This window comes from Mustelus asterias, chromosome 6 (genome assembly GCF_964213995.1).
Source record: "Mustelus asterias chromosome 6, sMusAst1.hap1.1, whole genome shotgun sequence".
Taxonomy (NCBI): Eukaryota; Metazoa; Chordata; class Chondrichthyes; order Carcharhiniformes; family Triakidae; genus Mustelus; species Mustelus asterias.
Genome location: NC_135806.1, coordinates 147,484,137 through 147,499,742, shown reverse-complemented (window position 1 = coordinate 147,499,742; position 15,606 = coordinate 147,484,137). Strand labels below are relative to the sequence as shown.

Sequence of the window (15,606 nt, the reverse complement as noted above, 5' to 3'; positions counted from 1 at the left end):
TCTGTAAAATAAGGTAGGATCTGGCCACGGTAGACTGGGAAATTGGGTGGTGGGTGGAACTCGCTGTCAGGGGAGGTAGTGGAAGCAGATACGATAGTGGGTTTTAAGGGGAGTCTTGACAAATACATGAATAGGATGGGAATATAGGGATATGATCCCCGGGAGTGTAGGGGGTTTTTAGTTCACATGGTCGGTGCAGGCTTCGGGGGCCAAAGGGCCTGTTCCTGTGCTGTAACTTTCTTTGAAATCTACAGAACAGTGGTGGGTGGGGGGACATTCAAAAAGGAGAGAGAGAGGTTGGAGGCCCAACATGTTTCCCCTAGGGTGATAGGAACGAGTAACAAGCCCAGAGAACCATGGATGACCAGAAATGTTAAGGATGCAATGAGTAGGAAAAGAGAGGCTTTTAACAAGTACAAGGGGAGCAAATCAGCAGAGACAATAGTGAAGTGCAGGGTGGAGCTTAAAAAAAGCAATTAGGACAGCAAACCGCTGCTGTGGAGGCGATTGCAGGGGCTCTGACCCGAATTTTTAATTCTTCTCTAGCTACATGGGAGATGCAAGAGGACCGGAAAACAGCTAATGTGGTTCCACTATTTAAGAAATATAAAAATAAGCCAGGGAAACACAAGCCAATGAGTCTCATGTCAATGGTAGGGAAACTGTTGGTAAAAATTCTGAAGGAGCGAATCTATCGCCACTTGGAAAGGCAAGGGTTGATCAGGGATAGGCTTTTTCAGAGGGAGGTCATGCCTAACAAATTTGATCAAATTTTTTCAGGTGAGTAGATGAGGATAGTGCAATCGATGTAGTCCATATGGATTTCAGCAAAGCCTTTGACAAGATCCCACATGGGAGACTTGTAAAAAGATAATTTCACATGGGATACAGGGTAATTGGATAAAGTGGGTTCAAAATTGGCTCATTAATGGGTTTGTATTATAGACCACCCAATAGTCAGCGAGAATTGGAGGAGCAAATCAGCGGAGAGATAGCTGACAACTGCAAGAAACACAAAGTTGTGATAGTAGGGGATTTTAATTTTCCACATATAGATTGGGACTCGCATACTGTTAAAGGTTTAGACGGGGTAGAGTTTGTAAAATGTGTTCAGGAGAATTTTCTACATCAGTATATAGAGGTGCCAACTGGAGAGGATGCGATATTGGATCTCCTATTGGGAAATGAGTTAGGGCAGGTGATGGATGTGAGTGTGAGGGAACACTTTAGATCCAGTGATCATAATGCCATTAGTTTCAACCTGATCGTGGATAAGGATAGATCTGGTCCTCGGGTTGAAGTTCTGAACTGGAAAAGGGCCAAATTTGATGGAATGAGAAGGGATGAGGGAAGTGTGAATTGGCACAGGCTGTTCTCTGGTAAGGATGTAAATGGAAAGTGGGAGGCCTTCAAAGGAGAAATTTTGAGAGTGCAGAGTTTGTATGTTCCTGTCAGGATTAAAGGCAAAGTAAATAGGAATAAGGAACCTTGGTTCTCGAGGGAGATTGTAACACTGATTAAGAGGAAGAGAGAGTTGTATGAAATGTACAGGCAGCAAGGAACACATCAGATGCTCGAGGAGTATAAAAAGTGCAAGAAGCTACTTAAGAGGGAAATCAGGAGGGCTAAAAGAAGACATGAGGTTGCTTTGGCAGACAGAGTGAAGGAAAATCCAAAGAGCTTCTATAGGTATGTTAGGAGCAAAAGGATAGTGAGGGATAAAATTGGTCCTCTTGAAGACCAGAGTGGTAGACTGTGTATGGAACCAAAAGAGATGGGGGAGATACTAAATGGTTTTTTTGCATCCGTATTTACTGAGGAAACGGGCATGGAGTCTACGGAAATGGGGCAAACTGGTAGGGAGGCCATGGAACCGTTACAGATTAAAGGGGAGGAGGTGCTCGCTGTCTTGAGGCAAATCAGAGTGGATAAATCCCCAGGACCGGACAGGGTATTCCCACGGACCTTGAGGGAAGCTAGTGTTGAACTTGCAGGGACCCTGGCAGACATATTTAAAATGTCAGTATTCACGGGGGAGGTGCCGGATGATTGGAGGGTGGCTCATGTTGTTCCGTTGTTTAAAAAAGGTTCCAAAAGAAATCCGGGAAATTATCGGCCAGTAAGTTTGACGTCGGTGGTGGGCAAGTTATTGGAAGGTGTGATAAGGGATAGGATCTACAAATATTTGGATAGACAGGGACTTATTAGGGAGAGTCGACATGGCTTTGTGCGTGGTAGGTCATGTTTGACCAATCTATTAGAGTTTTTCGAGGAGGTTACCAGGAAAGTGGATGAAGGGAAGGTGGTGGATGTTGTCTACCTGGATTTCAGCAAGGCCTTTGACAAGGTCCCTCATGGGAGGTTAGTTAGGAAGGTTCAGTCGCTGGGTATACATGGGGAGGTAGTAAATTGGATAAGACACTGGCTCAATGGAAGAAGCCAGAGAGTGGTTGTGGAGGATTGCTTCTCTGAGTGGAGGCCTGTGACTAGTGGTGTGCCGCAGGGATCGGTGTTGGGTCCATTGTTGTTTGTCATCTATATCAATGATCTGGATGATAATGTGGTCAATTGGATCAGCAAGTTTGCTGATGATACAAAGATTGGAGGTGTAGTGGACAGTGAGGAAGGTTTTCAAAGCTTGCAAAGGGATTTGGACCAACTAGAAAAATGGGCTGAAAAATGGCAAATGGAATTTAACGCAGACAAGTGTGAGATATTGCACTTTGGAAGGACAAACCAAAGAAGAACGTACAGGGTAAATGGTAGGACTCTGAAGAGTGCAGTTGAACAGAGGGATCTGGGAATACAGGTTCAGAGTTCCCTAAAAGTGACGTCACAGGTGGATAGGGTCGTAAAGAGTGCCTTTGGTACATTGGCCTTTATAAATCGGAGTATCGAGTATAAAAGTTGGAGTGTTATGGTAAGGTTATATAAGGCATTGGTGAGGCCGAATTTGGAGTATTGTGTACAGTTTTGGTCACCTAGTTACAGGAAGGATGTAAATAAGATTGAAAGAGTGCAGAGAAGGTTCACAAGGATGTTGCCGGGACTTGAGAAGCTGAGTTACAGAGAGAGATTGAATAGGTTGGGACTTTATTCCCTGGAGCGTAGAAGATTGAGGGGAGATTTGATTTGATAGAGGTGTATAAAATTTTGATGGGTATAGATAGAGTGAATGCAAGCAGGCTTTTTCCGCTGAGGCTAGGGGAGAAAAAGACCAGAGGGCATGGGTTAAGGGTGAAAGGAGAAAAGTTTAAAGGGAATATTAGGGGGGCCTTCTTCACGCAGAGAGTAGTGGGAGTGTGGAATGAGCTGCCGGATAAAGTGGTAAATGCGGGGTCACTTTTAACATTTAAGAAAAACTTGGACGGGTTCATGGATGAGAGGGGTGTGGAGGGATATGGTCCAAGTGCAGGTCAGTGGGACTAGGCATAAAATGGTTCGGCACAGACAAGGAGGGCCAAAAGGCCTGTTTCTGAGCTGTAATTTTCTATGGTTCTAGTTCTAAGATGTGGAGATGCCCGCTCACCTGAAGAAGGGGCTTGGAGCTCCGAAAGCTTGTGTGGCTTTTGCCACCAAATAAACCTGTTGGACTTTAACCTGGTGTTGTTAAACTTCTTACTCAGTTCTAAGAGACAGAGGGTGATGACAGAAGGCTGCTTTAGTGACAGGAAGCCAGTGCCCAGTGGCAGACTACAGGAACCTGTGCTGGATCCCCTATTATTCGTAATTTATATAAATGGCATAGATGACTATGTGGGGGGGGGTAGGATTAGTAAGTTTGTGGATGACACAAAAATTGACTGGGTGGTTAAGTGATGTTGAATGCCTTGGATTTCAGGAAGATATAGACAGAATGGTCAAATGGGCAGATAAGTGGCAGATGGAACTTAACCCTGAAAAGTGAGAGGTGACAGGTTTTGGAAGGAGTAATTTGACAAGGAGGTATTCAATGAATGGCAGAACACCAGGAAGTTCTGTGGAACAAAGGGACCTTGGCGTTTTTGTCCACAGATCTCTGAAAATGGAAGCACATGTAGGATGGTGAAAAAGGTGTGTGAGACATTTGCCTTCATCCATCGAGGCATAGATTACAAAAGCAGAGCAGTCATGTTGAAGTTGTATTGAACTTGTGAGGCCACAGCTAGAGTACTGTGTGCAGTTCTGATCGCCATTTATAGGAAGGATGTGATTGCATTGGAGGTGGTGCAGAAGTGATTCATCAAGAAGTTGTCTGGAATGGAACATTTAAGTTATGAAGAGAGGTTGGATAGGCATAGGTTGTTTTCATTGGAACAGAAGACTGAAGGGCGAACTGATCAAGGTGTACAAGATAATGAGGGGCATGGACAAAATGGATAGGGAGCAGCTGTTCCTCTTAGTTGAAAGGTCAGTCACGAAAGGACACAAGTTCAAGGTGAGGGACAGGAGGTTTAGGGGAGATGTGAGGAAAAACCTTTTTACCCGTAGGATGGTAATGGTCCGAGATGCACTGCCTGGGAGGGTGGTAGAGGTGGGTTGCTTCACATCAATTAAAAAGGATGAGCACTTGGCATGTCATCTCATCAGATGCATCATAAAAAGCATCCTTTCTGAAAGTTTCACATTTGGTATGGTTCCTGCTGTGACCAAGACCGCAAGAAACTACAACAGGTCATGAATGTCGCCCAATCCATCACGCAAACCAGCCTCTCACCCACTGACACTGTCTACACTTTCCACTGCCTTGGAAAAGCAGCCAGCATAATCAAAGACCCCATGCAACCCAGACATACTCTCTTCCATCTTCTTCCATGGGGAAAAAGATACAAAAGTCTGAGGTCATGTACCAACTGACTCAAGAACTGCTTCTTCCCTGCCGCCATCAGACTTTTGAATGGATTTACCTCGCATTAAGCTGATCTTTCTCTACATCCTTGTTATGACTGTAACACTACAATTCTGCACCCTCTCCTTTCCTTCTCTATGAATGGTATGCTTTGTCTGTATAGCGCGTAAGAAACAATACTTTTCATGGTATGCCAATACATTTGACAATAATAAATCAAATCAAATAACATTCAAGGCTATGGGCCAAGTGCTGGTAAATGGATTAGGTAGCTAAGTAGGTTAGTTGTTTCTCATGTCAGTGCAGACTCGATGGGCTGATGAGCCTCTTCTGCACTTTGATTCTGTGCTTCGCTCTCAAAATTAAGATTGCACAATGAGACATCAAGACCAAACACTGCCCAGACTATAGCCCTAAAATTAACATGGCTATAACTATCACCTACTTCTTTACTGCATCCTGCATGTTCAGTTGTCAGCTCCAGGGACTCCATGGCCAGCTGAACCACAGCAGCGACATTCTAAGGCTGGAATTCTCATGACAATGACTGGTGCTATGATTTCACAAAGTAGAACAGCCAGCATGTCCAAGTTTCACACTCGTACTATGGTCTTTAACAAAGGGGTTTCAGTAAATCCTTTTATTCTTTATTTTTCATTCTTTATGTATTGTAACTACATATTCAGCCTAGGACCTAAAATCTGCAAAATCCCCACATCTGGCCCCAAGTTTCCCTCACATAGGTTCTGGCACCTGTAGTCCTTTGGTAGTTTTCAGCAATAATGAAGTGTATTTGTGGTCAGAGTGAAAGCACCCAAGCAAAACAAGAGCAATATAGATTTAGTCACTAAACTCATGGAGCCAGTATTTTGAACTGAATATCATGCAAGTTAAGGTCAGTGACTGGTGTGGGAGTAAAGAGAGGTGATGCTCATCAATGTTAAAATAGCTTGACTGAAATACAACATTTCCCAAAGTTTATTGATGTTCATACAGAAACTGCATACATTGGTTGATTGCTCCTGGTTTTGGTCTGATGGCCAATGTTCAAAAAAGACAGCAGCTAATTTGCATACAAACTTTTATAAACAGCAATGCGAGAATTAAATGATCTGTTATTGAACCTGAAACCTTGTGACCCAAAGGTGAGTGTGCTACCTATGAGCCATTATTGACATGATTAATATCAAGCACCGTTCCGGCCTATAGCACTTGACAAATCAGGTACAACATCTGAATTAACTCAAAATAGGGTAGACTCTTCAGCCCCTCAAGCCCGCACCACCATTCAATACAATCATGACAGATCTTCTGCCCCAATTCCACTTTGCCGCTCACTCCCAGTATTCCATGATTGATGGAACATCCAGTACCCCTGGGATAAAGAATTCCAAAGGTTCACAACCTTTTCAGTAAAGAGATTTCTCAATTCAGTCCTAATCGACCCCAATCCCAGCACTGTGCCTGTGCTCTAGATTCTCCAGCCAGGGCAAACAAGCTGTCAAGACACTTCAGGATCTTGTATGTTGCAATAAGATCACCTCTTACTTTTCTAATCTCCAGAGAATCAGACCCAATTTACTCAGTCTCTCGGCAGAGGACAACTCTTTCATCCAAGCGATCACACTTAACAAAATTACCATTATACACGTAATTCATGATCTATCAAGATGTAAAGTAAAGCCTCAAACTAAAAGTAATGTTCTTTAAACAATTCATGAAAACACATGTTCAGTTTCATCAATGTAACTTTCGATAGGATAGACAGCCACTGAAGCTCAAGTCTGAATCTCACCTATTTATGTTCAAGCTAAGACATCAACCAGTTGAACTTTCAGCATTATTTTGGCTTCACAATGCCAAGTGCAAATTGAGAAAATTCAGAGCAGAGTTTTAGAACGTGATCCATTAGCTGTCACTGGACTTTAAATTAGGCTAACTGAAAATCAGAGGTTTGAAGCCAGTCCAAAGAAGAGTTAAGTGACTTTTCTTTATATAACTGTCAACTTATGCAATGAAAATCATCAACATGCACATCCACCAGATGTACACATTAGGATTACATTGTTTCAGAGACTAGAAATTCAAATTTCGATAGAATAAAACATTAACATTGCACTGAACAGGGGGGATTGGGTTCAAAACAAGCTTCACTGTCCAGATCCAAATAATCATGACTGCACAGCAGAAATGCTCATTCCCTATTAAATCTAAGAATAAAAATGAAACACCAAACATCAGAATGCCCAACCATGTGAACCAGTATTTGCATAAAGGTTTTATTAATTCATTTCAAAATATGTCCAGCTTTTGTGCAAATGGAAACATCAGAATTTAACATTCACTCTAAAGAATGGACAAGAACCAAGAACAAAGCCAACAGGCAAGTTCTGAATCGAGTTACAATCGTCTACCTCCCCCAACAATGTCATTGGTGTTCTGCATGCGTCAAATCCTAGGTACTCGGCACTGTTGCACCATGTCACTAGCTCTATTACCCTTCAGCAAATAGCACAGGTATATGCAGGAATGCATAAAGTAATAGATTCTTTTGTCTCGTGTGATGCGCTTGCTGTGTGACTGTACAGAACAGGCCAAGACACTCTTTCCATCATGTGTTTGAATTATGCCCCAAAACTTTCTGGAAACGAGAAGAACTTCTCAAAATTTGCTCCAGATGCCTATAAAATATGACTCAAAAGCAAGCGTGCAGTTCTGTACTGAAGAGGAATAGGCATTTGGCAATGTTTAGTATAAATTTCAATTGCCTCCATGAAACCGTACACTTTACTTTGAAACAAAGAAATTCTGCTACTTATGTCTCAAAAAATCCCAGCGATTTAGTAAGGATATTGCATCTCAGAGTTAAATTCAAATTCTGCATTTCTTAATTATTGCTAGTCCAATTCAAAAAGATTGAACATCAGTCTGCCAATGGGGGCTTCCCAAAGCAACCAGAACCTGCAGTCACTCTCAAAAGCAGAAGTAGGACTTCCAAGCAGATGCTTATGTAGCAACAACAACTTCCTTGCCAGGCTCCTCCATAATTGGTTAGTGGAAGTTTGTTGCGAAAGATGAGAAATGGAAGGAGGGCAGAGGAACTTTAAAACTATTTTTCCTTATAAATTTCACAAGATTCTCTTTCACATATCAAAATCTCACCTTTATCCTGTACCTCCTTGGAACATCTCTCTCTCTCCATGGCAGACTCTCGTTCTATCCGTTCAATCTCTGCTAAAGCATCCAATTCTACCTCATCGTATGGTGTCATAGTCTGTTGTTGTGATTGCTGCTGTAGTGGCTGTGACTGTGATGTTTTCACTGTTCCAACTGCATTATTCTGTTGCAAGACAGTGACCTGCTGTGCTTGAAGGAAAGCCTGCTCCTGTTGAGGCACACACTGAGCAGAAACATTCATTGAGCCATGGATATCATTAGGAGTCCCTGGCTGTTTTGCAGTCTGTTCTGGGAACTGCATACTGTTCAATTCTGCCTCATTTTCTGTACTGCTGTCCATGTTTGGGAGCATATCATCCTGCTGATCTCGAACTCGAGTCAGCCTCAAAGTGAGCTTTGTACAGTCCTTAGATGGAGAGCTGACAATGTCATACATAGCAGTCTTATCTGCCTGTTCTTTGTCATCCTTGGTGAGCTTAGCCTTTTTATTTTTCTTCTTGCTTCCCATCCTGTCTGGGGAGTCCAGCAGAATATCAGGTGGGGCATCTCTGGGAGAGGTGTAAGGAGGCGGCGACTGCAAGATCAGAGGCGGCCTGGATGCTGTCAGCACAAAAAAGGTAGAGTTCAAATCTAGTGCATGGACTGCAGGGTACAAAACTTCTAAATAGCATTTTAACTTGTATGAAATATTGTCACTGCACCATCCAATAGCTTTACAAGCATAATTCTGAAAACTCCCAGTGATAAATATTCTAAGATTTAAAAAATGTTCACCCCAGTTACAAATCTCAGCTCAGCTGGCAATCTGAACACCTATCCTATTAAACACCAAAGTCATGGCAAGGACAATAACTATGGAAAACAAAATGGGTGAAAGAAAGGGTTATTCTTCAAAATAACCTTTCATACAGACATGCATGGGTTTTGTGCCTGACCAGCTGAACCAGGACAAATCTGAAGATATACCCTGTCAGTGGATGCTCCCTTCCAATATTAATCACAATATGAATAGGAATTCTAAAAAGTAAACAAGAGTCATCTATCTCTGACTAGCTGGCCTGAATAATCCATTTGCAACATCCTGCTCCTCAAAGAAATCTTTACCAAGAATACTGGCAAAATTCACCATGCGAAAGTGGTCCTGTGAAGCAGTAACATGAGTGAAAACAGCGGAAGAGGACACGCAAAGAAAATGATCAAGAGAAGTGAAAGTAGTTGTGACTAATAGGTCGAACGTGTGAAGAAATACATTTAATGCCATCCTTTTCAGTAGTAAAGATAAGAATTTCCAAACTGGGGCAAGGATAGGTTTTAATGAAGGTAAGTTGCTGAATCGGGGTTAAATTAGATTTCCGTCATGCTATTATGTATACCAAATTATTAAAGTACAGGTGTAGTTCTAGTCGAGGTCCGATCTTGTAAAACTTCTCCCTCAATTCTCAGCTGTGTGGAGCTCAAATATCTAAGTACAAGGCAAACGTGTATCCTTACACATCAGAAGAGTATTAACCAACAGGCATTATACGCATACCAAAGAGTCAGTATAAGGTGCTAAATCAAAGGAAAGTACTTTCAACTGAATGGACTTACCACTAAAAGTAAGGATTTCACTATGATTTTGTTGAGAGTAAAAAATGTATCCTTTAGATAGATATAAGTGCCAACAAATCATTTCATTTAGCCCATGAAGATCACTTAGAATAAACTTGCAGCTCTCAGGTCAAACACTTGGTGCTTTCAGCACTAAACTGCACAAGTATAGAAATATTTATTCCTGCCCAGTTACTGAGAAACATGATACCTGTAAAGAAAGGAACACTGCTATTCCCAGAGCCTCAGGATCTGAGACAATAGCAGTCCATTACCCAAAAATTAGTCAGTGGGGATGCTATGATAGGGAAAGTAGAAAGTGCAAAGTGGCAATGACTGCAGGACTCCACTGGATAAAACAGTTCACCATGCTGCATACCAGCAGTTGATCTGGATCAATTGATGCAATTGCCTTTGAAAATGAGGCAATACATTTAAACTCTTAAAACTTTCCGATGGATTTAGGGCTGTCACCTGAAAAGGACACGGCCTGCTCCTGGTTGAAGCACAAGTTTTAACTGTCCTTCAGAAAAGGAAGCAAATCCAACTTCCTTGACAGGAAACATACTGGTTTGAAATCCAGCAGAAAGCTGTACAGTATATGATTTATGAATGATCAGAAAGAAAACAAGGCCTGAACACTATCACCCCACCCTGGGATTATAACAATGACAATCTCTCATCAAAATGGATTGTTACTAAGTTCCTGGATACAATAAGAAATACGAATGGAGGACGAGTTTATCCCACAAATAGGTGTCATAAGCATGCAAGCAAACTCATTACTTCCTGGCAAACTGCAGTTCACACCTTAGGAAAAATAACCATAAGTAGAAAAAACAGGGTAGGACATTATGCCCATTGATTCTGCTCTGCCAAATAAGATGATCATGTCTGCTCCAATTGTGGCCTTAACTTCACCTTCCTGTTTTGTCCCATAACCCTCAACTCCCTTGATCAAAAATCTAACAGGTTTGAGCCTACTGCACAATTCATTTTGATCAAGGCTGATCACCAAATTCATTATCCTGATCTCCCCTTCCCCATATCCCTTGATCCCTCTAGCCCCGATAGAAACATAGAAACACATCCTTGCATACTTTCAATTATCCAGCCTCAATGATCCCTGGGGAAAATAATTCCAAAGACTAAAACCGAAGACCCTCAGAAGATATCCCTCTTAATCTGCACCTTAAACGGGAGGCCCCTTATTCTGAAACAGTGCCCAACTCTTGATCCTCTCAGGAGAGGAGACATCCTCCCAGCAGATACCCTCTCAAAGCCCTGTCAAAATCTTGAATGTTCCAATACAATCACCTCTCTGAGTACAGAGCCAACCTGCTCAGCCTCATAAGACAGAGCTTCATCCCAGGAATCAGCAGCGTCTCACTATTTAAATATTCTACTTTTCTATCCTTGCTCTCGTAGTTGACAACTTCACATTTTCCCACATTGTATTCCATCTGCCAAATATTTGCCCGTTCACTTATAACCTAGTGAAACATCTCTCCAGTGCTTCCAATGACAGCATATTCTTTAAGAAAGGAGAACAAAATTATACACAGTACTCCTGGTGCTGCCTCACCAATGCTCCAAAAATTTGTCCCAAATCTTCTCTACTTCCATGCTTCACCCTCCCTGTAACTAAGGCCAACATCCCATTTGTCTTCCTGATTGCTCGCTATACCTGCATGCTATTTGTTGTGGTTCAGGTTCAAGGAAAGCCAGATCCCTCTATATGAAGTAATTAACATTGTGTCTAAATTTAAATAATATTCTGCTTTTCTATCCTTGCTCTCAGAGTTGACAGCCTCACACTTTCTCACTTATGCTCCATTTGCCTAATGTTTGCCTGTTTACGTATAACACTTTCCAGGCTATTTTCTATGCTCAACTTGCTTTTCCCATCTATTTTGGAGATCACTAAATTTGTCGACAATATATCTGGTCTCTTCATCCAAGTAATTAATATAGATCACAAATAGTTGAGGCTCCAACACTGACTCCTGCAGCACTTCCTGACTCCAAAATGCCGCCCCCACTACCTTCCACAGGAGTTCACCTCCGTTATCCCGATGGCAGTTTAATCCCACCCCAGGCGGACGTGAAGATCGCGCTGGACGAAATATTTACTACTACAAGGCCTCGAGACGAAAGACCCCGAAGCCTTGTTCATCGTGCCCGGGGACTTCAATCAGGCCAAGCTCAAAAGCGAACTACCAAGTTACCACCAATACATCTCCTGTTCCACCAGAGGACCAAACATCCTCGACCACTGCTATACAAATATCAAACATGCCTACCGCTCTATCGCCTGCCCACACTTTGACAAATCAGACCACAAGGCTGTGCTCCTGCTCCCGGCTTACAAGCAAAAACTGAAGCAGGAGAATCCATCAAAGAAAGTCGTGCAATATTGGTCTGAGGAATCGGATAATCTCTTACTGGGCTGCGTGGAGTCAGTGGACTGGTCAGTATTTAAAAACTCTGCGACCAGCCTGAACAAGTACATCATGACAGTAACTGACTCCATTAGTAAGTGTGTAAAAAACTGTGTGCCAAAGAAGCAAATTTGTGTGTTCCCCAATTGGAAACCATGGATGAACAGGGATATCCACTGCTTGCTGAAGTCCAGGTCTGAGGCATTCAGTAACATTTTAAATATGTCTGCCAGGGCCCCTGCAAGTTCATCACTAGCTTCCCTCAAGATCCGTGGGAATACCCTGTCCGGTCCTGGGGATTTATCCACTCTGATTTGCCTCAAGACAGCAAGCACCTCCTCCCCTTTAATCTGTAAAGGTTCCATGACCTCCCTACCTGTTTGCCCTATTTCCGTAGACTCCATGCCCGTTTCCTCAGTAAATACGGATGCAAAAACACCATTTAGTATCTCCCCCATCTCTTTTGGTTCCATACACAATCTACCACTCTGGTCTTCAAGAGGACCAATTTTATCCTTCACTATCCTTTTGCTCCTAACATACCTATAGAAGCTCTTTGGATTTTCCTTCACTCTGTCTTCCAAAGCAACCTCATGTCTTCTTTTAGCCCTCCTGATTTCCCTCTTAAGTAGCTTCTTGCACTTTTTATACTCCTCGAGCATCTGATCCGTTTCTTGCTGCCTATACATTTCATACAACTCTATCTTCCTCTTAATCAGTGTTACAATCTCCCTCGAGAACCAAGGTTCCTTATTCCTATTTACTTTGCCTTTAATCCTGACAGGAACATACAAACTCTGCACTCTCAAAATTTCTCCTTTGAAGGCCTCCCACTTTCCATTTACATCCTTACCAGAGAACAGCCTGTGCCAATCCACACTTCCCAGATCCCTTCTCATTTCATCAAATTTGGCCTTTTTCCAGTTCAGAACTTCAACCCGAGGACCAGATCTATCCTTATCCATGATCAGGTTGAAACTAATGGCATTATGATCACTGGATCCAAAGTGTTCCCTCACACTCACATCCATCACCTGCCCTAACTCATTTCCCAATAGGAGATCCAATATCGCATCCTCTCTCGTTGGCACCTCTATATACTGATGTAGAAAATTCTCCTGAACACATTTTACAAACTCTATCCCGTCTAAACCTTTAACAGTATGCGAGTCCCAATTTATATATGGACAATTAAAATCCCCTACTATCACAACTTTGTGTTTCTTGTAGTTGTCAGCTATCTCTCTGCTGATTTGCTCTTCCAATTCTCGCTGACTATTGGGTGGTCTATAATACAACCCCATTAATGTGGTCATACCTTTCCTGTTTCTCAGCTCCACCCATAGGGCCTCTGTAGACAAGCTAGTACCGCTGTAACATTTTCCCTGACCAACAATGCCACCCCCCCACCTTTTATCCCTCTGCCTCTATCCCGTCTGAAACATTGGAACCCTGGAACATTGAGCTGCCAGTCCTGCCCCTCCTGTAGCCAAGTTTCACTAATGGCTATAATGTCATATTTCCATGTGTCTATCCACGCCTTCAGCCCACAATACTCCTGGCATTGAAATAGACACACCTCAAAAGGTTATTTCCACCACACTCAACCCTTCCATTTGTGATTTTGCTTGAACTAACCTGTCTTTTTACCCCTGCTCCACTATCTGCTCTGGCACTCTGGTTCCCATCCCCCTGCAAATCTAGTTTAAACGTTCCCCAATAACACTAGCAAACCTCCCTGCAAGTATATTGGTCCCCTTGTAGTTCCCTGATGAGCTCAATGCATTCTACGCCCGTTTTGAGCAAGAGGTCAGCAAGAGCACGCCCTCCATCCTGGAAGCCTTGGATGAACCTGTATCTGGGGTCACCATTGCAGGTGTCAGAGCAGCTTGCTCGAAGGTCAACCCATGGAAAGCAACTGGCCCGGATGGGGACCTGGACGAGCACTCAGATCCTGCGCGGATCAGCTGGCAGGGGTATTCACAGACATCTTCAACCTCTCTTTACAACAACCTGAGGTTCCTATCTGCTTTAAGACGACGACCATCATCCCGGTACCCAAGAAAAACCAAGCAGTGTGCCGTAATGACCATCAGCCGGTGGCTCTGACATCCAACCTTAGGAAGTGCTTCGAAAGGTTAGTCATGGCACGAATCAATTCCAGCCTCCCGGACTACCTGGATCCACTACAGTTTGCCTACCGCCGCAACAGGTCCACAGCAGACGCCATTTCCCTGGCCCTGCACTAAACCCTGGAACACCTAGATAACAAGGACACCTATGTCAAACTCCTATTTATTGACTACAGCTCAGTCTTCAACACGGTCATTCCCACAAAACTCATCTCCAAACTCCGTGGCCTGGGCCTTGGTACCTCCCTCTGCGACTGGATCCTGAACTTCCTAACTCACAGACCACAATCAGTGAGGATAGGCAACGACACCTCCTCCACGATCATCCTCAACACCAGTGCCCCACAAGGCTGTGCTCTCAGCCTCCTACTATACTCCTTATACACCGATGACTGTGGCGCCAAATTCCCCCCCACCCCGGGGGGGGATTTTCAAGTTTGCTGACGACACTACCGTAGTAGGTTGGATCTCAAACAATGACGAGACAGAGTACAGGAATGAGATACAGAATCTGGTGCGGCAACAATAATCTCTCCCTCAAAGTCAACAAAACAAAGGAGACTGTCATCGACTTCAGGAAGCATAAAGGAGAACATGCCCCCGACTTCAGGAAGCATAAAGGAGAACATGCCCCCGACTTCAGGAAGCATAAAGGAGAACATGCCCCTGTCTACATTAACGTGGGCGAAGTCGAAAGGGTCGAGAGCTTCAAGTTCTTAAGTGTCCAGATCACCAACAACCTGTCCTGGTCCCCCCATGCCGACACTATTGTTAAGAAAGCCCACCAACGCCTCTTCTTTCTCAGAAGACTAAGGAAATTTGGCATGTCAGTTGCGACTCTCACCAACTTTTTCGGATGCACCATAGAAAGCATTCTTTCTGGTTGTATCACAGCTTGGTATGGGCTGCTGCTCTGCCCAAGACCGCAAGTAACTACAAAAGGTCGTGAACAAAGCCCAATCCATCTCGCAAACCAGCCTCCCATCCATTGACTCTGTCTACATTTCCTGCTGCCTCGGCAAAGAAACCAGCATAATTAAGGACTCATGCACCCCAGATATTCCCTTTTCCACCTTCTTCTGTCGGGAAAAAGATGCAGAAGTCTGAGGTCACATACCAACGACTCAAGAACAGCTTCTTCCCTGCTGCCATCAGACGTTTGAATGGACCTCCCTTGCATTAAGTTGATCTTTTTCTACACCCTAGCTATGATTGTAACACTACATTCTGCACTCTATCCTTTCCTTCTCTATGAACGGTATGCTTGGTCTGTATGGCGCGCAAGAAACAATTCTTTTCACTGTATATTGATACGTGACAGTAATAAATCAAATCAAACTTCACTAATTGCAGCTTTCCAACCTGTAAGGGACCAATTATACGAACTCTCTATCTCCTGTTAGTTAGCCAATCCTCTATCCATGCATATCCATATCAC

General features: G+C 43.3%; 1 protein-coding gene across 10 annotated transcripts in view; it reads right to left on the bottom strand.

The window, feature by feature from the left end:
• LOC144495209 (nipped-B-like protein) overlaps window positions 1-15,606 on the bottom strand; it is a 728,344-nt gene that overhangs the window by 445,975 nt on the left and 266,763 nt on the right. For 5 of the 10 annotated variants that reach the window (XM_078215273.1, XM_078215271.1, XM_078215274.1 and 2 more), the window contains one exon: window positions 7,991-8,605. The exons of the other annotated variants lie outside the window; for them this stretch is intronic. In XM_078215273.1, the coding sequence (XP_078071399.1) occupies window positions 7,991-8,605 (615 nt within the window). The remainder of the gene's footprint in view (window positions 1-7,990; window positions 8,606-15,606) is intronic. 10 annotated transcript variants of the gene reach the window in all.